The following is a 22506-nucleotide window of genomic DNA, read 5'->3' as shown; positions in this document are numbered from 1 at the left end:
TCAAGCACGCAAACCCCTCCACCACGATAAGGTGGTGATCCATGGAGAGGATGTTATTTATATTTATCATAATACTAGTTTTTCAGATAAATAGCTTTTTAATTGTAATTTTGCGTATTACAGTTCAGTACAGTAGAGGTATTATCATTAAAAATACATCACAGATCCATCTAAATACAGAGAAATATAATGCTGCATTCACATAGTGCCGGAAACTGGAAAATACCAATAGTCTTGTAAACTGAACCTGAGTTTACTTGTTTACTTCTTATCTGTCCTGTTTTACCTCATTAAAATGCAATTTTCTCTCAATAGCAAGTCGCCTGGGAGTCTCTGCATGCAACTCAGTGTTTGTGTGCAAGAGTTAAAATTTTTCTGCTATTTTTTTAGTGCACAATTTTATTTAACAAATGGAGGAAAGAAAGAAACAAAGGGGGTGCCTTAATTTTTTCACATAAATCCTGCAAATAACTAGAAATTGTGCAGAAGTATCTTCTCTGTAGAGGCTGTGACTCGCTTTCACTTAGAAAATAAACAAAATCTGATCAGGGCGCCCAGACGTTTGCATACAACACATGCACGTACACACATGTACATGGGTCTGTGTCTGTGTTTGTGTATATGTGTGCACTGTAGGTGGCCCAGGTGCAGAAGGTGAATGCAATGGAAATACACTGCTGTATTCGTAACTGAAAACTGGAAAATGACAGTTATCCAACTGCACTCACATGGGTAAACTCAGGATTCTAGATGATACAGGAGTACCACACTGATAAAAATGGTACCTTGGTAAGTGAAACTATCTTGAAACTAGTCAATATGTGTCTTGTTGTCATTGTTTTAAGCTTATTATAAGATTACTTAATTTTCTTGCTTTAAGCATTATTCTTAAAACGAACAATCTGCCAATATTGTGAGGTCATTTCACTTAATAAAATTACTTAAAAACAAGTAAAAGTCAAGAAATAAGTGAAATAAGCTTATAATAAGCTTACAACAATATGGACCTCAAAAATATTAGATATTTTGACTAGGATCATTCTACTTGCCAAGATAACATTTTTGCAGTGCAGATGTAGAACATAACCTTTCACAAAAATGGTTACACTTGACGATGAATATGGAAAAACATATACCTGATTCTCTTTATATGTGATCTGTGTGCTTTTTTCATATAGCAAAGAAAAAGCAGGATAGGTTTTTGTCCGGACCTCCATGCTTTATTTTTCTGTGTGATTGAATCAGAATCAGAATCCTTTATTGATCCCAGAGGGAAATTGCAGCTGTTACAGTTGCAACTATTTATGTAAAAGAATAAACTCTTTAATAATTTAAAACAAAGATCAAGAGAAATTTGCAATATGTACACAAGATTTAAGTTCTTATAAATACAGTAAAGTGGTGGTGACGGTGATAATAAATATTAAACATCTAGTATAAGGCCGTTCAAATTATTGTACCTCTGAATTATTGCGCACAATTATTGTAGTTCAACATATGAACAGTAACAGTTAGGTATTGACTTTTGCACAGATGAACCACACTTTGTGAATCACACACTGAGGGAGGAGTTATAGAGTTTGATGGCCACAGGTAAGAATGACGTCCTGTGGCGCTCTGTGGTCATTTCGGTAGAATGAGTCTTGCACTAAATGTGCTCCTCTGTCTCATCACCGTGTCGTAGAGTGGGTGGGAGCCATTGCCCATAATGGCCTCCAGCTTAGACCTCCTCTCCAACACGGCCGTCAGCGAGTCCAGCTCCACACCCACGACATTCACCAGCCTTGCGGATCAGTTTGTTGAGTCTGTTGGCATCTGCCACCCTCAGCCTGCTTCCCCAGCATGCAACAGCATAGAGGATAGCACTCGCAACCACAGACTCATAGAAGATCCTGAGCATAGTTCGGCGGATGTTGAAGGACCTCAGGTGCCTCAGAAAATAGAGACGACTTTGGTCCTTCCTGTAGAGGGCGTCAGTGTTCTTAGCCCAGTCCAGTTTATTGTCAATATACAATATTGTGAAGAGGAAGGGAGAGAGGACAGTTCCTTGTGGAACTCCAATGTTTCTGACCACTCTGTCTGACACACAGTGCTTGTACTAGTACTTGCATCACTGTGAGCTTATCACCCAGAAAAGCAGGCCAGACGGTGTTAAATGCGCTGGAGAAGTAAAAAAACATGACCCTCACAGAGCTGGCTGGCTTATCCAGGTGAGCATATACTCGATTGAGCAGGTAGATGATGGTGTCTTCAGCTCGCAGGCGGGGCTGATAGGCAAACTGGAGGGGTTCCAGAAAAGGCTGGACTATGGGTCAGAGCTGATCCAAAATGAGCCTCTCCATGGTCTTCATGACATGGGACGTCAGTGGCCTGTAGTCCTTGGCGTCACTGGGTTGCAGCGTCTTTGCAACAGGAACAATGCAGGACAACGTCTTCCACATCATAGGGACCCTCTGGAGACTCAGGCTCATGTTGAAGACATGTTGCAGTACTCGACAACGCTGAGAGGCACAGGCTTTAAGCCTGTGTGAGATGGGCGTATCTTTCAACAAGCACCTGAACATTTAGTCAAATATCTGGTGTACAGTCTTCTGATGAGCACCTGAACAAAGCACAGATCCATCAAAAGTTACATTTGTATGAAACAATGTACTACCCACCTGTTTTTTCCCTTTATGTATCACTGCCCTGTAGACTGTTTAACTAAATTTGGGGCATGTTTATGACTTTTCATTATCAGGATCTAAGTTGTCAGAAGAAGAGAAGGCAGAGCTCAAGAGGAAGTGGCAAAGCAGGCTGGGAAAGAAGTATGAAATCATGGTGTGTTCCATTGTGCTTGTTTACCCCTATCCCATTTTACCTATTTTAAATGCTAATTTTTCTCTATAGCAAGTCACCTGGGAGTGTCTGTGTACAAGGCTGTGTGTTTGTTTTGCATGCATGAGTTTGAATATTTAAAGCACAATTTGTATTTATTTGCAGAGTTTAGCATATGGGGCGGGGGTGGGGGTGGGGTGTTCTGGGGATACTTGTACAAAGAGTTGCCATAACTTTTTTACAAGGCAGATTATATGTTTTAATGATGTTTCCCACATGTTAGATTTAGCATATAAGTGGGTTGTGACTTGATTTCACCTAGAAAATCAATATAAAATCATAAAATGAACATAATTTGATTGTGGTGCCCTGACTTTTGCATACAACTGTATATACTTGTCTATATTTGCATGTGTGTGTGCACTGTAGGTGGCCCAGGTGCAGAAGTTCAGTGAATGCAGTGGTTTGGGAGTGAGTTTGGAGACAAGAGCAGGCTGTCATTTTATCTGTTCCTTACTGCCTGAGGGACCATTAGGCCAGTGTGGCCTACGACCTGGAGACCAAGTACTGGAGGTTAGCCTTATATTACCACATATTATACATGACAATACTGTGCTATGATGGTCTCTTCCCATTGATGGACACAGTGAAGGTACAGATGGACTATGGTCAGGGATTGTAGCCCTGCAAAGTAATGTTGTAAAACTCAAACGAATGGTCTCAGTGTCAGGATAAAGAGGATGTTTTTCCTCGAGCTCAGTTAAGTGTAATGGCTCCTTTATTTCTGCTTTTGTCATGAAGGCACAGCAGTGTAAAGCAAAGCATATTTTAAGCTCCTGTGTTCCTATGTTAAAAAAACGCACATGACCCTTTATACTGGCAAGACTTGAACGCTGCAGCGATGGACATGTATGTGTAAATTTAAATTTAAGGCTTTTAGTCTAATTTGATGCTGCTTGCCTCTAGATTTTTTATGATATATTTATATCCATACCACCCACCACTAGCTGCTATGCTAAAGCAGCTGCAATATTTATTTCCTACTGAAATAAGTTTCATATTTCTATGTAATGCTAGTCCCAATTTCCCAATTTCTGCATTTTATGAATGTTTATGTATCTGCATCAGCAGATGAATGTGAAAAACATCAGATAATGGCTTTCACCCACAATTCTCATATTGGTGCATCCCTAATATCAGTAAACCTTATATGCATGGATCCATTTATAGGTACAAATGCAGGTTAAGGTCCTTTACAAAAAATGTGCATATAGACAAATGAATGAATATGTTTTGTTTTGAAAACAATCGGAAAAGATGAAGAATTACAAATCTGTACTTTTTTAAAAGAAATATCCAGCACCCCAGCCATGTATTGAAGGAACACATTATTGCTGTCTAACAAAACCTCTGAATAACTAGAATAATATAAATGTGTTCCTAACCTTAATGCACTGTAATATGACAAGATTTTATTTCTTCTGTTGGTCCATTCATCATGAAATTTTCAAACAATGCTGGTGTTTTTACATGGCATAAAAAGTAAAAGCTGAAAGTTTTGAGGTTTTGACAGCACCACTATTTGCTGTGCATATACCTTAACCTATTCTTATTGCAGAGAGAGAAGGAAAGTGAGAATTTCACATCAAACCAAAAATAACCTCAAACCAAAAAGCTGTTATTTGAGAGATGACTCTGATCCTGTTCTCACACAGCACTTGAAAAGAATGGAAGTGCCTATCGTTCTTTTCCTCTTTCCTTAGTGCTTCCTTTCTTTAGACTGTCACTGCCACGTATATCATCTACCATTTAACTTACTGATGTACTCTGTATAAAATGGAGCTTTTTGATTACTCAGATCCCTTGGCAGGGCTCATTTCACTCTCTTTAGAATCTCAACAAACCTGAACCAGGTAATGAGTGCTCTGCAGCACATAATAACCTACCACAGTTGTCCTGGGAGCTGAATCAGACTGAAAATGTGAACTTGAACAGTCTGAGGGCCCTTGAAGCTTTGAGGATTTGACTAAGAACCAGTTCTAGATACATACACCTAGTTGTCAATTCACTGGTCATTTTTTGCAGCTCTACCTAAAATGTATGTGCAATTTCTTGTTGGACAACTTATCAGCTCCCTGATATCATGCATCTCTGGAAAGTTGTGACAGCTGGTGCTTTCTGAGAAAGGGAGATTGATGAAAATGTAATGGCAAAAGTGTTTACTGTTTAAAACTATGGCACCATTAGTCATGTGAATTGATTTTCAGATTTTCAGTATTGGGGACCTAGTCATTATTTGAAACTTAAAGGCATTTAGGGCTATCATATTAGAAAGCAATACGCCACAAGAGGCTTTGTGTTAAAGCAGTTTTGTTACTTGTAAAGTAACAAAAGTTTTACTTGTAAAACTTGTTATCCAGGATAAAATCAGTAGCTTTTATAAACAGCAGAAAACTATGATAAAAACAGAGAAAATACATAATTATTCAGTTAATAATTAAATAAATAAATAAAGTTATTGTTAATAATAATAATCAAAATTTAGTTCCTTTAGAGTATATTTTTGCCATACAACCATGGAGTTCATAAAGAGGCTTATCATTGTATACTGCAGTCATTTCATTAACTTTTTCAAATAATAATAAACATATAGTATAGTACTGTTATACAAGTAAGTAAGTTTTTGCTTAACAAGTTATGGCAACAACCACTGCCACAAATGTTAATTTCCATTAGTGGCTCTAGGTGATTTTCCATCTTTACCAATAAGCTAACATTGTTGTATGTCCCTTTGCTTTAGTGCCCTACATGTAAATTAAAATACTGGCTCCTGCACCCAAACACTGCATTACATACATGATGAATAATCCTTAGGGATTCAGCCACATGTGTAAATTCCATGCTGGACAAGTAGCACATTGTTTGTGTGTAGAAGCTAGAAAAACATAGAGGACTATATAGAAAGGAGGGGGCCATTTGAGACTCAGTCTGGGTTTGATACTACTTGTGGCACATCTGACTAAAACATGGACAGTTGAAGCATGAAAGCAAATGATGTTTTTATACTGCAGTTTTACAGTGAATCAGTTAAGCTGTTATCCACTGATGAAGGTCTAGAGGATGACATAGAAAAAGACATACTGAGCCTTTTGCAGTGGTTTCAGTTGCAGTATGGACACACACCTGAGTGTTATGTACAAAAATAGGTGCACGTGCCTTAACACAGCAGTTTATGAGCTGAGTAACTCCTGGCAGCTGGTTTTGTTTAGATTTTTCTTTGCCTTTTAAAACTAAAAATAAATCTGTCAAATAAAAACACTATCGGTGGTCCTATGATTGTCCCTTTCCATTGATGGACGTCAGCTGCCAAATTATAGGGTAACTGCAGTCCTAAAAAGTTTATGTATATAGTAGCTGTTTCTGATAAAATGACCAATGAGTATCAAATCAATGTGTATGCTGTGAAGTTTCTGAAGTTATAGACTACACTGTATGGACTACAGGTGAACGGGATACCCCTGGTTGGCGAGACCCATAAGGAAGTTCTGGTGTTACTGAAGGATCTTCCCGTGAATGTGTTTGTGGTCTGCTGTCGCCTGATCCCACCCACTCCAGATGAAGATGATGATGATGATGATGTTCAGTTTAGCCTCAAGGAACTAATTGCAGAGTTTTCTGAAAAGGTGCAGTATGTCTGTGAGTTTGTGGTGGATGTGTTCATGACATTTTGGAAGAGTGTGTATGTTTTGTCAAGTTCTGATTATTCTTTTTGATTCATAGCTCTCGATATGAACGATCTGAAAATGTTGTTTTCCTTTGTTTAAATAACAGATTTTGATGTACTGTGTATGTACTATGAAATGTTGATAGAGTTTGAAAATAATCACTCCCCAAGTTTCACGTTATGTCATGAGTCAGGAGTACAGTACCATATGACCACCCATTCAGCCTATAGCAGTAAAGGCTAGTCATTTATGTTGAAGTGATAGTTTGCTATTGAAGTGGAAGGAAATGATTAAACGTTGTGCTGTTTCTGGCAATCAGGAAGCAAATATATCATTGCAGCCTTCCAGAAGATCTGCAAGACATGGCCGAAGCCTATATTTTCTGACATTCCTAAGGATTTTAGTTCAAACTAACAGCTTGTTTCATGTTTCAGCCCAGACTGTTTTTGAATGAGGCACAAGACAGGACAATCAGAATCAGAGTCATGTGCATATAGTCATATACGAAAGTCTGGGCACTGCTGGTCAAATGATATGTTTTGTTGATTATCCTCTACAGCGAACACAATTTCTGTGCATTTAATGCACAATTTATGTTGATTTGCTTAACATGTTGGAAAAAAATAAAATATAAAATGCTCTGTTTTATTATTTTCCAATACATTAAAAAAGATAATTAGAAAGATTGAACAACAATTTGAAACATGTAATATTTAAGTTTGATCTCTGCAGGATGTGGATTTATTACTGTCTTAACAAAAATGTCTTTTGATCAGAGACTTCCAAGTTTTTGCATGCAACCATGTATTGTTCTTAAAGGCACACTAATAAAAACATATTTAAAAAGAGGTTGAAAATGGTCACATAAAGATGAATTACAACTGTTACATTTTTTTGTGGACACTCCATGGTGTCTTCTTGCTATGAGCAGAAGAACTGCGGCAGGCAGCTGAATAGAGGAGTAGAGGACTGTGGGAAAATGGAGGTCCCTTCTCTATCCCAACAGGCCATGTGGCAGGATGAAATTCAGGTCTATGAGCTACAGAAAGGAGAAGCTGGTCTGGGATTCAGCATACTGGACTACCAGGTGTGTTTGTGTGAATGTAAAGCGAGAGTCTTCTTCCCTAACCTGATGCCTTGTTCTAAGTTTTCTGTCATATCTTTAAAAATATATTACTGATATTATTATACAGTTGCATAGTCAAGTAATTGACTACTAAATCCGCTAATTGGTGCTGTGGGCAACAGTCGACAAGTAGAGAATAGTGTTTGAAATGCAGCAGCGGTAAAACTACAGTGAACATATGAGAGGAGAAAACAGAAATCAGCTTTTCTGCTAAACACAAAGCACCTAGTGTGGAAATACTAGACAAGAGTAAACCAGTTTTGAGAATTGCTGCCTCTAGTAGAGGGCTGTTTAGCGTGAAGCACAATAAAAACAAACTTCAGTTAAATTAATTACCCTTCAGCAAACACACAAGGATATAATTTGCTTCCTGTCTACAATTCTGAACAAAATTCAGGAATAACTTCTTTAAAAAACATGATATAACATTACAACATAAATGTTTCCTGGTTCAGCAACTAGATCTGTATCTCACTCTGAAAGGCTTTTTTTGAGGAAAGATGCAATTGCTTGCATGCTGGCAGCATAAAAAGCAGTCATTTGTTTCTCAATATACTAATAAAACAATTAGATGGAATCATGTATAGTTAGAGCCAGTTCAATTAGTTTTATATTGTGATAATATTGCGATAAAAAGTGGTTTGCTTTCACAGTCATATGCTTATATTTCAGCAAAGGACAGTGGTGAGTAATGTTTATTTGATGGTTTTTAATATGTGGGGGGTGTTTACTTGATTCATCAGTGAGTAATTTGTGTTTACTTGCTGGTTGTTAACACCAGTAGAGGGCAGCAGTGAGTAATGTTTGTTTATTTGAACTTGAGTTGTTTCTGTCTTGAGAGCTAGGAAGCAAGAAAACTAATCAGCTAATTCATCCACTTTAGGCTTGTCCTTACTTTAAGTCTGTACTAGTAATAAAAGTTAAAAAAGTCAGTGTTAGTTGTAATTAATATTTGGCAGTTCATGTGAGTGTGGCACAAATTTAATGATTGTGACTGATCTACCTGGTGCATGCTTTGCAAAAGAACATATACTGTCTTTAAAGCAATTATACACAATTATTGTTATACACATTTTTAAATTTGATGTAGTGTATTTAATATACTTATGTATTGTATGGCCTCAAACTAAAAGGCGAAAATCTTTAAATTAAATTAAAACCAGTAACCATCCCACCCCTGTGGGTACCAAGACATTGCCTTACGCATGTCTCTCTCTCTCTGTCAGGACCCAGTGGACCCAAAGAAGACGGTGATAGTGATTCGCTCCCTTGTACCAGGTGGTTTGGCTGAGAGAGATGGACGTTTGTTGCCAGGAGACCGGTTAATGTTTGTTAACGGCACAGATTTGAGTCACACCAGCCTGGGTCATGCTGTTCATGTCCTAAAAAGCACCAACTATGGCACTGTACACATTGGTGTGGCCAAACCCTTACCGGTAAATACCTGCTTATTCAGGTACTCAAACCTATACAGTGTAATCTGTAAAATTACTGATTTAACTCTTACAGTGTTACACGTCCAAAAATTTAAATAACCTTGTGCCTGCTTAGGTACCTATTTAAAACTTTGTACTGCACTGTAGTCAGAGATCACATGATCATTTATTTATTTTTCGGCCAAAACAGCCTTTAAGTAAAAATCAATATTTAACAGGAAATATAAAAAGAGAATAATAAACAAAATTTGTCCACGCTTTGCTTTTGCACCCTGCTCCCATGTTAACTCCTAGATGCACATTCCTTTTCATGTGCATCTAAAATGGCAAACACACATATTTCTGATAAGATTTGAGATTAGATAATCCCCTTGCAATTGGAATTTCCAAAACTAGACTAGAAAAAATGGGACTTCTATCAACTGTGCAAGGCCTAGCAGACCACCAAAACTATCACCGTCAGATAACCAGTACTTAAAGCTAGGTAGCTAGCGGTTGCCTTATATCTGAAAACATGTTTTTGTCCATCCTTCCTCTGTGACAAGACAATTCAACACCAGGAGCCTGAAAGGATGTGTAGTTGTCAAAAAGCCATTACTGAGAAAGGAAAACACTGAAAATGTTCATGTAGGATGTGTTTTATAAGCTAACAGGTCTAAATTGAAGATCTTTGGAAGTCCCAAAAGGCTGTGTGTACACCACCTGAAGAAATGAAAGACTCCTCAAACCATGTCTACAGCCATCAGTCAAGCATGGTGGATGGTCACTGCAAGTTCAGGGATGTATAACAACAGAGTTGGTGATTTTGTCTTTTGTTATATCACATTTTGATATATCATGCGATGCACTCTGGGATCCTTTGACTTGGAATCTGTTCATTTTAAAGCAAGATAATGACCCTAAGCACCCTGCTGACAAAGAAGCTGCTGTTCTTTTCAGAGCAGAAATTGCAACCAACTTCTGAACTCTTTGGACGTGAGGAAGAATAAAGATTTCTTTGAAAAACTGAAAGCCAATCTGTCACAAGGAATAAAATCTGTATTAAAGACAAAGGGTGGACACACTCAATACTGAACATATTTGAATTACATTTAGTCGTATGTATATACTAAGGTGTGAGTATGTGAGCGTGTGTGTAAATAAGTTTGATGAGTTGAAACAGAAAAAATTTACCAGCAATGCTACCTTTAAAAAAAACATACAATTGAACAGTCCAACATTTCATTTACTGCGCTGCACTAAATTCAATTAATTAATACTATGTTTGAAATGACACAGGCAATGAAACACATGCTGTTAAAAAAAAGCACACGCCTGTTTTAAAGCCTCTTGATGCTTTGTCAATGCATTTCAGTAATTATGAATTAGATTATGGCAAGTATCTAGTTACAGTCCTGCAATGACTTTTTCAGTGTTATATTTATCCTAATTTAACTCTCATCACCGATTTCAGATTTAGCTCACCTTGGTGAACAAACAAATGCATGAGGGTCATCAGGACTGGAATTGGGAGCAAATAAGTTTCATTACAATGTTAACATCACATTTAGAAATGGTGTTCAAGTCTATTTTACCAACTTTTGATGCCTTGTGCTTAGTGTTTTAATGCATCTGCTACATCTGCTGGGTAATTTAATTTAGTTCTTCATGTCCTATATATCCCTTCATGTCCAAGTTTTTCATGTCCTATATTTCTTAATTATTACTAATAATACTATTACGTATTACTAATATTCACTATGAAAAAACGAAAATTATGAAAACAGTCAAATTATGAAAGCAGTCTGGCAGTCAAACTGGTCATTAAGTATCATTTATTTTTCATCACCAGGAAAAGGACAGAAAATACAAAGAAGCCTCAACAACTAAAGTTAAAAATATGAAGTCAAATCAAAGGTTTATTTTTTTCAAAGAAATCTACAAGAATGTTTTTCCACACCTACAAAGTTCATTCTTAGAACTTGGTTTTAAGTTTCTGCTTCTGATGGTCAAGTAAACTCAATCACAATCATGCTATTTGGGAGGGCAGTTCATTGTTATTTTATATGCTTATGTTCTTTTTCTCAGGAGCAGCTTCTTGACAGCTACAAATCCTTTTAGACACATAGTGTTGAATTGTCTTCTCACAGTGGAAGAATGTTTTCACATTCACATTGTCTTCTCACAGTTTTCAGATCTGTAGCAAGAGTGGAGGTTGATTTAAAGAACTTCAAGTACTAGTGATCATGTGGTAGTCTGCCAGGTGTTGAAAAGTTGTTAGGAGTCCTTTTTTTGGAAACGCCTATTTTTTTTTTTACTTACTTTCCATTGACTTTCTCTTTCACTGTGCAAACATCTTACATCTAGTCTCCTCAAGAATATCTCCTGAAAAATGTATCTTATTTTGACAGAAAATTGCATAAATGAAGGGTGGTCTCTGTCTTTTGCACAGTACTGCTTTTGCCAGAACATATTGGTTTAATTTAAATGTTTATGGTCCTCAGAGTCTTAGTATGCATTTCTATGGCTCTCGCCATTGTTCTCTGGGTTTTGTTGTGAGCCAGTAACCCAGGCACAGATAGTCTCTGGTTACCAAGACATTTCAATAATTAATGCTGCTTGAATTCTAACACCAACCCCCCAAATTCAACACGTGTGTATTGAAGTGTGCTGCTCAGAATCTAGTGAGACCATACTGGAGGAAACATACTAGTCTGCACTGTATATTTTCTGAAATAAAGCGTGTGGATTTGGATGAAGTTCATATGCAAGAAAGAGAAAGTAACTTAATTTTGCTTTCTGTAGGAAAATGACACTCAAGACACAGGAACCTTTCTGACCAGCAACTGTCATTCCAGAGAAAGCAACCAGCTTTCCACAGTACAGGTAGATTTCTTCATCTTTTTAATGTGGCTTGCTGTGGAAATGTTATTTTGCTGCTGTTATGTTAAATCTGTATAAGTTTCATAATTTATTCGAAATTAGAAATTTAGTAGAAATACCAGCTGCACTTTGCAATGTGCGAACCTTTAATGAAACTCATTCAAAGTTACTTGGAATAAAGTCTTGTTACATTAATATACATTAAAGTTAAGAACTTTTTTTTAAGAAGAAGCCAATTAAAAGGTACTAATTTAGGACACCGGTAATAAGCTTAAAAAGTAACATGTATGAGAACACAATAACAGTTTTTTATTTGATGATGTAAGATTGAAACCCAAAGTTTGCATACACCTGAGCTAAACATTCAAACTCACAGCTCTACACATTTTAAGTTACCATACATTTCATGTGTTAAGTTAATTACGGTGTGTACTTCACAAGATTTATTTTAGGTTTCTTTTACTGTATCAGGTTTTAGTAGGTCAAGAGTTTACATGCAGTACATTAGTACTTGGGGATGTTGCTTATTAATTTGAAAACTTGAATAAACACATTTGGGTTAGCCTTCCTAAAGCTTCTTACAATACTTTGCTAGACCTTGCCTATTCTTTCTGACAGAGCTGGTGTAACTCAAGTCAAGTCAAGTTTGTGAGCCTCTTTGCACACACTTTTCCTGTTCAGTTACATCATGATTTAGGCCAAGGCTTTGTGGTGACCAGTCCAGTACTTTCATGCTGGTTGTTTAAGCAATTTTGTTGAAATGCTTGGGATCATTGTCATACAGGAACTACTTCCATATTTTCAGATAAGCCTCATGATACCATCTTTTTTCTGAAGTGCATCAGTCATTTTTCCAGCAAAACACCCCTACAGCCTGACACTGACAAGCTCATGCTTCGCAGTTGGGTTGGTGGTTTCGGTTTAAAAGCCTCACGACCTGTTTCATGTGTCCAGAGAACACTCCTCCGAAAGACTAGGTCTATGTACCAGTGATCACCTGCAGACTTGGAGAAAGGGCTTCTTCCTTGCACAGAAGCTTATCGGGACATAGCAATGTAGGACATTCTTAATGGTGGGTGTAGGTACATTGGTACCTGATACCTCCAAAACCTTTACCAGTTCCTTTGTTGTTGGGGTTCAGGTGCACCTCCTGGACCAAAAGTTCATTCAGATCTGGGAGTTAATTTGTGCCTTCATTCTGACCGGTGCGCTGGTGTCAAGTGTAGCTGTACAGTTGTACTACAGATGCTTGTGGTACCTTCAGTTGTTCAATTGCTCCTAAGGAGGAACCAGACTTGTGGAGGTCCCATGGTGTTAAGGGCAAATAAAGGCTCTAAAGTTAGGCCCCTAAATGCAACCATATATTGATTCCTTCCTTCACCTAGTCATCACATTTTTTCAACTATAATTATAATTATAATATAATTCAACTATAATAACTATAATAGTTTTAAATGTTGATTCCAACTAGTCAGTTGGCCGAAGGGAAAGTGTTTTCTTTTTTCCACTGGCCTACTTCACCACCGTCACTCTAGACTCAAGGGTTTAAATGGTGGGATATTTGTTCACGGGATACGTGTGACATCATCTCTTATTTACACACATCCAGGTTTAGCTTTACTAAAGGCTCTGAGCTAGAGAGTGATATTTAAAAAGAAATCCTAAGGGACTCCTGAGAAAAATATATCACTTTCTGCTGTACGAGAGACCACTTTTAATCTAGGTTGCGGGAACAGACGAGAACAAAAATAATTCACAGCCTGGATTTTGGTATACACTGATTGAGCATAACATTATGACCACCTTCTTGTTTCTACGGTCATTGTCCATTTTATCAGCTCTGTTTACTATATAGGTGCACTTTGTAGTTCTGCAATTACAGACAATAGTCCACCTGTTTCTCTGCATGTTTTGTTAGCCCCCTTTTTACCCTAATCAATGACTACTGAGTCTTAGTAATGATGGTTTCTTAGAATAACTACTCATAAGTTATTGTCAATCAGTTCTACATTAATTGCTCACTACCTGAGTCTGACATGGTTCCTGCTAAACTATTAACTGATGTAGTGTATTCCAACACCTCCAACCTTAGTGAAATACACTACACAGTGTGCAGCCTCTACAATATAATTAATTATACCCTCCATTTCTATTCACAGAAACAGGTATGCTCAGAGAAGCCTGTGGGCATCACACCACACTGTACTGACTTGTCCCCCTCATGTGTTTGTTTTGATCAGAAACCTTAAAAGACTAATGTACATCTTCATATTTGGCACTGTGAACCAATTTGCACATCAGCCTACAAATGAAACGACTGCTAAATGTTTCCATATTAGGTAGACCAGTCTGCTCGGTCATGTTTACAAATTTTTTTTTTTTTTCTGTAGAAACATTTGTTCCAATGTGTTTCTTCTGAATGTTAGTTCTCCTTTATTTTCCTCTTGAGATAATGAATGAGGTGTTGCTGTTTTTCATTAGAAGCTAATGATAACACTGGTAACTTATTATTAATGAACTAGGAATTATTGATTATCAGGAACAGTATAAAGTGAAATGCATGGTAACTCATAACTAATGAACTAGGAGTTAATGAAGATCAGGAACAGTATAATAAAGTTAAACACATAGTAACTCACTATTTATTAACTAGGAGTTAATGCTGATCAGGAACAGTATTATGAAGTGAAAAACATGGGAACTCCCTATTAATGAACTAGGAGGATCATGATCAGAAACAGTATTATAAAGTGAAACACATGGTAACTCACTATTAGTGAACTAGGAGTTAATGATGATCAGGAACAGTATTATGAATTAAATTAGAAATAAAACCCCCTAAAGAAATGATGTACTGTAGTAAAAAAGCATTAATATATATTTTTTAAAGTAAGAGTAAATAAGCTGTTTATTGAGTTCTTTTTTTTATTTGTGAACAGTCCAAATGTGAAAACATCCCTGAGTTAGCTTTCTATATCTGAAAATAATGCACCAAAACAAAATGAAATCAAAATCTGTCATTACTACTGAAGGAGAACGTCTGAGAGCTGAAACTGATCACAGTATGTTTTGCAAATACATTAGTTACACATATTTGGCTCATAGCTGAGGCACAAAAGTATACTTCCTATTAGCTTAGCTCTAGCTAGCTAGCATGCACTCATAACAGAACATCAGCAGCAGCTGATGCATCTGAATCAAAAGTCTCACATTAGTGGGCTGAGGGTCTATCATGAGTCTGATTCACTCATCATACATCAGGTGATACAGCGAGTCAGAATTAAAATATGAATGCAATTATCAAACTGATCCACTAAGAATGGAGGATTACTGCTCTCCTTTACCAGCACTCGCAAAAACCTCATGGGCTCTCAACAGAAACACAAAAGCTATTATAATAAAAGTCCTGTGCAACTCTATTGTTAAATGTAAGTTTGCTTAATTCAGTAGACCTCTAAATTGTTAAACATTATATATGTCAAAACCTTTATGTATTTATAATATTACAAAAAATAAAATTATTATTATTATTATTAGTGGTAGTAGTATTAGTAGTAGTAGTATTTTAAGTACTTGGATGAAAAATACAGAATATTATTACCTACAGTTTTTGTACCAGGTCTTTTTGGGGAAAACCACCTGACACTTGGCCCACAATTTGATTTTCTGACCCTTTATTTTATATTTTATTTAAAATTTAGTCTAATTGGTCTTTTCATGATGGGCAGATCAGAATGTTTTCATTTAATAATAAAAATGGATGTATGTGGTTTCGTTTATATTTAGTTAGTAGTTATTCTGCATAGATTTTAGAGATTTCACAATATTTATGTCCATGTATGTATGTAAATATGTTATAAATATTATATACGTCTATATATAATGTATAAGAATAATAAGGGGCATTTTAGTGGTTTCAGTTTTTTTTTTCTTCTTCTTACTTTTCATTTTTAAATTCTGTAACTCGCTGTATCTCCTGATGCATGATGAGTGAATCAGACTCATTACAGATCCCCGGAGACTTTTGATTCAGATTCAAGGTTTTGTTTAGACTGCAGCACTGATGTAGAAACACAATATTGTTCCTGATCACCATTAGCTCCTAATAAAGAACAGCAACACCTCAATCATTATCTAACAATATGTGAAGGCAGGACTCATACACATTCAGATATTTCCGTGAGCCATCTCCTCAACTGACCCTGGCTTCAAGAGAACATTAAATGAGAACTACTGTACAGAAGAAACACTGATACATGTGCTCCCGCAGAAAAGAATGGTGTTTTCTTTTCTGAATCTGAGAGGTAAGCAGCCTAGTCTACTGAATACTGAAACATTTAGCAGTTGTCCCATTTGTAGGCTGATGTGCAAATTAGTTCACACTCCCAAATATGAAGATGAGCCTTTTAGGGTTTCTGATCAAAACAAACACATGAGGGACACCAGTCAGTACAGTGTGGTGTGAGCATACCTTCTCTGAGCATACCTGTTTCTGTGAATAAAAATTGAGGGTATAATTAATTATATTGTAGAGAGGCCACACACTGTGTAGTGTATTTCACTAAGGTTGGAAGTGTTAGAATACACTACATCAGTTAATAGTTTAGCAGGGGCTTTCTCAGACTCATGTAGTGAGCAATTAATGTAGAATTGATCAGTAATTTATGAGTAGTTATTCTACGAAATCATAGTTACTAAGAAATTCTCTATGAGACTCAGTAGTCATTGTTTTGTTAAGAGTGAACTACCCTAATCATTAGTTCACTATTACCTACTGAGTAGTTAACTAGTAGTCCTTGGTTGTTAAGAGTAGTTACTTAAGCATTAACGCAGAACTACTCATTCATTCCTGCTTAGTTCCTGATTAGTTACTTATTAACTAAGAAACAGTATTGTAAAGTGTTCCTGAGATGGATGTTGAAATAGAAGGATGAGGAACTATGAATTGTATTTTACTTACAGATGTACAGAAGCAGTTTTTTGATAAGCCACTTTTTATTCATCAATGCTACACAATCATAGGTAAATAATGTAACATAGCTAGCTAATGCACCTTTTAATATCAGCTAGATTCTAATGGTCTGTTAAGACACAGTGTGTTTATTTTCACTAATGCAAGGCAGCATATTTTGTTTTTTTGCAAAATGATTTTGACAACACTGAAGTTGTAATAATCCTGCTTTTATACAAGCAACATATACATCTCTGCTATAAACGAATGCTTAAACTTCTAGCACTTATCATTCATGAACAATTCCACCAAAAATGACATAAGTCTGATGAAATAGTGCAAACAAGGTTAACTTAATACACACTACATTTCCAAAAATATTCAGTCGTCTGCCTTCACACACACATAAACTTGAGTGACATCCCATTCTTAATCCTTAGGGTTTAATATGAGGTTGGCCCACCCTTTGCAGCTATAATAGCTTCAACTCTTCTGGAAAGACTTTCTACAAGGTCAAGGAGCGTGTTTATGGGAATTTTTTTTAGTTTCTTCCAGAAGCGCATTTGTGAGGTCAGACACTGTTGTTGGATGAGAAGGCCTGGCTCGCAATCTCCGCTCTAATTCTTCCCAAAGGTGTTCTATCAGGTTGAGGTGCTGTCCAGTCAAGTTCTTCCACACCAAACTCGCTCATCCATGTTTTTAAAGACCTTGCTTTGTGCACTGGTGCACAGCCATGTTGGAACAGGAAGGGGCCATCCCCAAACTGTTCCCACAAAGTTGGGAGCATGAAATTGTCCCAAATCTCTTGGTGCTGAAGCAATAAGAGTTCCTTTCACTGGAACTAAAGGGCTGAGCCCAACTCCAGAAAAACAACCAACAAAAACAACATAATCCCCCCTCCACCAAACTTTAAACTTGGCACAATGCAGTCAGACAAGTACCGTTCTCCTGGCAACCGCCAAATCCAGATTCGTCCATCCGATTGCCAGACAGAGAAGCATGATTCGTCACTCCAGAGAACACGTCTCCACTGCTCTAGAGTCAAGTGATGGCGCTTTACAACACTGCATTCAACGCTTTGCATTGCGCTTGGTGATGTAAGGCTTGGATGCAGCTGCTCGGCCATGGAAACCCATTCAGTGAAGCTCTCTACACTGTTCTTGAGCTAATCTGAAGGCCACATGAAGTTTGGAGGTCTGTAGTGATTGACTCTGCAGAAAGTTGGCGACCTCTGGGCACTATGCGCCTCAGCATCTGCTGACCCTGCTGTGTCATTTTACATGGCCTACCACTTCGTGGCTGAGCTGCTGTCATTGCCAGTCACTTCCGCTTTGTTATAATACCACTGAAAGTTGACTGTGGAATATTTTAGTAGTGAGGAAATTTCACGACTGGACAGGTGGCATCTTATCACTTCTATTCACTGAGCTCCTGAGAGCGACCCATTCTTTCACTAATGTGTGTACAAGCAGTCTGCAGGCATAGGTGCTTGGTTTTATACACCTGTGGCCAGGGAAGTGATTGGAACACCTGAATTCAGTGATTTGGATGAGTGACTGAATACTTTTAGAAATATAGTTTAGTTCTAGGTTGTTAAAAACTGCTATCTTTTGCAACTGTACTGCATTATATATTATCTATCTATATTATCATATTCTATATGAAAACTGACATACAATTGACATACTTTTTTTTGTCCAGTGTATGATAGCAAATACACAAAATCGCACATCAGTAAAATATTAGACCTTGCTTCTGAATAACGACAGCTTTACCAACTGTTAATGTCAATTTCATTAGTATACTTAAAAACAAAATACTAAAATTAATAATAATAAAGCACAATAAAATAGCTGTTTTCAGATGTTCAGATGATCTCTTTTTAATCTTGTAATTTGTGTGAACATATGGAACAAAAATTTACTTTATTTGTCTTTGTTTATTAAATGTGGCTTAGTTGTCATCATGTAACAACTAGTCAACAGGGCTGGCAGTGGCTGTATTTAAACCTAGCTAGTACTGGCTGTAAGCTTGCCAAATGCTTCAAAACAATGCTACATTATCAGCAACAAGATGGTGATAAAATAAATAAAGTTGGATTTTGTGATTTACACAAACAGCTTAGTAACTGAAAAAATGCCTTGAAAAAAAATTACTTGCCATTAAAACAGACTTTGGCACAGATCTCCTTAAAACGTTGACAAAGCGCTCTGAATTTTCATAGGAGGTCAATGCTAGGAAATGTCGTAATGTGGCCAGAAGTACACGTCTTGACATTTTTTAACAACATAGAAAGTGAGTGTTAAATTGTGCCCCACATTACATTGTTCTCTGTGCTCCTCTACTTAATTCTGGGTAGGTTACTCAGCGTGGTATCATGTTTGATATCAGTGAGTACTAAAAATATCTACTCGGTCTGAAAATTATTAGTGTCGGTTTTTTTTCAATATTTAAACTTTCAGAAGACTGTGGTACCATTTGAAAGGGTGCAAGATAGCTACCTAACATTGAAATAAAAACTGAAATCACAGCATGAGAAAAAAAAGTGTTGTGATAATGATAATGTGTGATAATGTGATGAGTGATAATTTAAGATAAATTAAGGAAAAAAACTACATCTGAACTTCTTGATGATATATGATTAGTAGATGACAGGTAGAGATTGCATGTTATTTGTTTTTACCAGTCTTTTTCATGTCTTTTCCAATTTTCTCCTCGTTTATTTGGCATACTCTAGAGACAAATTCTGTGCTAGTAGGTATCTTGCTTATTGTATGTCACCGCCACAAATCCATATGCCTGCTCTAGTGTACTGAAAAACACTTTAGCTTTAGTCTTTAGACCATAGATGAGAGTTTTCCTTGCAGAAATAGGGTGAATGTGCTCTAAAGCTCCAAAATAGTCGGGAGAAAGAGCTGTAGCAAAGTATTGGGGTGGAGGGGCTTGTAACATCTGCAGTCAAAACTTTACATTATACTTACATTATACTTTGGTGATTGGTAATACTTTACATTAAGGGTGGCCAGTCAATCATTAATTATATAATAATCAACTATTAATTTCCCATTATTTAGTTATCAGTTAACTCTTCATTAAGCATTAGCTATTACTTAGTAACTGATTAAGCACACATCAATTAGTAATGGATTACACTGTTAGTTGATAACTTAGTTTGTCATTAGTTTTATGGCTTACTTGCTCATTATCTGCGTACTAACTGCTGCTTATTACATTGTTAATAAACTAATAAGCATTTTTATTCATATAAAGAATTAACATGATAACTTACTGGCACTTATGTGTTAGTCCTGTTAATTATCTGTTAATTAACTTTCCATCACCTCCGTATATTCAGTTCCTTCACTTTTCTCACATTGGTTCTTGTTCATTAAAGACAGTTATGGTCACATCTGACCGTAAGATGAGCGCACACAAATTCACTGACGTTTTTGTTATTCATCACTTTCATCTTTGGCATATCTGTACAAACTAACTCATATATGGAAGGAGTGTATGTAAATTTGGGCATAAATGCTGGATGTGGCTAAATAACCAAAATTATTATCAACATAATCTGTAATTGCAAAAATAAGAACAACAACAGAAAAAATATCTATAATACTAATTTGTCTGCATGGCAGTCCAGTACAAAAGAGGATGTACTTACTTTACATGCACATTGATATAAACAAATGCTGCAACCATTTCATGTTAAATTGAAACATACATTACACTGTGCTTTTGTTTCATACACTACAGTAATACAGCATTTATTTAAGGAAATCAATTAAATGACATGTTTATTCTGAATGATTTTACTTAATAAACCAAACAGAAATCAGGAACTGTTCAGCTTCTTTATTAAAAACAAAAGAAGGAAATATTTTTGTTTCTTTGGTTCAGCTACCAGCAACTTATTTACATATCATTTACATGAAGCACACACTAATTCATGCAGATGTTTCAGTAGCCAGCCAATAAAAGGGCAATCTTTGGCATGAAAGCTAATGGCCGTGCTCATGGGTGGAGTTTGATGTTCAGCAGTGAGTGCACTCCTCCCCTCCTGACCGACCTTAATAGTATTAAAATGACAACAACTGGTAAAAAATAAAATGTGAAATAAACTAAATACTCTCAGTGTTGTTAACATAGTAGAGTGATTGTTTAGTGTAATCAATTCCCTAAAATACATGCTGTATTGCAGTGTATGGCACAAACGGTGTGCATAAAACAAACAAACCAAACAAACCAAAAAATGTAGTGGAGCTAATGTATTATTACCATAAACTTGTGAATAACAGTATGCAGTAGCAGCATCGATGTCCTAGAAAATACCTGTGTGGAACATCATACTTTTATACTCACTAAGGTCAGGTAGCTCAAGCAAAGAGTTGCAGCATTCTCTAAGGTTTTACACATAGAGGAAAAATTCGAGACATGCCTGTATTATCAACAGGATCTGAGGTTTGATGTGGTGTTTAAACATTTGATGACTTAATCTCAGTTTTAGGTGTATATATGGTTTACTGTTAGCATTTTATAGTTATGAGATTAAGTGTACAAGTAGAGAAATTAAATGAATAATGTATCAGTTTAATCATACTTCATGAATGTATGTTGATTTCTTAATTCTTTCAAAGCATTTGTGATTGATTCATTTGTCAGTATTTTCTCTTTCTTTGATCTGTTATAATACAGACTCAACTCTTACACATGAATGATTTGTGTGCTGCAATTGCTTTTGTAGGAAAACTCTGTGCTGCAGAGTAGCAGAATGGAGGCGGGTACTAAAGTCAGGTCTAATCAAGCCAGTGGCCTTGAGAAGAACATCACTGTGGTCAGGGACAACGCCAGCTTGGGTATGTTCACAGTGCTCGCCGTATGCCTATGCTTCTGTGTGTACATTCTTGGCAGGGCTGTGCTCAGTGGGGTGGACTATTTGAGAGACCTGTAAACGTGTTTGTGAATTTGTGCGTCTGTATAGAAGTTTATGCCTAAAGTATCTGTTCATCTTAATGGTGTGTGTGTTTGTTGGGGGGGGGGGGGGGGGGTTGTTTGGGGGACTTGCCATTTTGTTATACCATATCAAGGTAAATGTGAAACTGTGGAAGCGGTAAATGTTTAAAATGGAGCTTAACAGAATGGTTTTTGCTGCACCATTTAAGACATGCTGCAAGATTTGTCTGCAAAACAATATTTCGGATCTCACAGAATGGGATTATTGAAAATAGTCTTTATTAAATCTCTTTTCCATCATATTATTGAAAGGCAAATTTGGAAATTGTTTATTGTTAGTCTTCCTGACTTTCACAAGTAAGATATTTTTGTCATTCTATAGTCGTAGATATGCATGTCTTTTATATTAGTATACTTACATACTTGGGGAGAAGTATATGTGAATTATGTTGTAGTCTGTTGTCTGTAACTGATCATTATAGGACAAAATTGTTGATCTACTGCATGATCCATTATTAACAATTACCAAATATGTATCAATGAATTAGGTCTTTACACACTACAATTTATTTTAAATAATACTGATAAAACTGTAGACATTAAAATGTATGTCTAGTTCTGGCCAACGACACA

General features: G+C 36.6%; 1 protein-coding gene across 1 annotated transcript in view; it reads left to right on the top strand.

The window, feature by feature from the left end:
* si:dkey-92j12.5 (multiple PDZ domain protein) overlaps nucleotides 1–22506 on the top strand; it is a 104756-nt gene that overhangs the window by 48511 nt on the left and 33739 nt on the right. Inside the window, exons 12-18 of the mRNA XM_037532622.1 lie at nucleotides 2741–2820; nucleotides 3247–3390; nucleotides 6321–6500; nucleotides 7474–7629; nucleotides 8895–9104; nucleotides 11889–11969; nucleotides 21665–21776. Of these exons, the coding sequence (XP_037388519.1) occupies nucleotides 2741–2820; nucleotides 3247–3390; nucleotides 6321–6500; nucleotides 7474–7629; nucleotides 8895–9104; nucleotides 11889–11969; nucleotides 21665–21776 (963 nt within the window). The remainder of the gene's footprint in view (nucleotides 1–2740; nucleotides 2821–3246; nucleotides 3391–6320; nucleotides 6501–7473; nucleotides 7630–8894; nucleotides 9105–11888; nucleotides 11970–21664; nucleotides 21777–22506) is intronic.

Source organism: Pygocentrus nattereri, chromosome 22 (genome assembly GCF_015220715.1).
Source record: "Pygocentrus nattereri isolate fPygNat1 chromosome 22, fPygNat1.pri, whole genome shotgun sequence".
NCBI classification, from domain to species: Eukaryota; Metazoa; Chordata; class Actinopteri; order Characiformes; family Serrasalmidae; genus Pygocentrus; species Pygocentrus nattereri.
The sequence above is the reverse complement of the archived record's forward strand: the minus strand, read 5'-3'. Positions and strand labels throughout refer to the sequence as shown.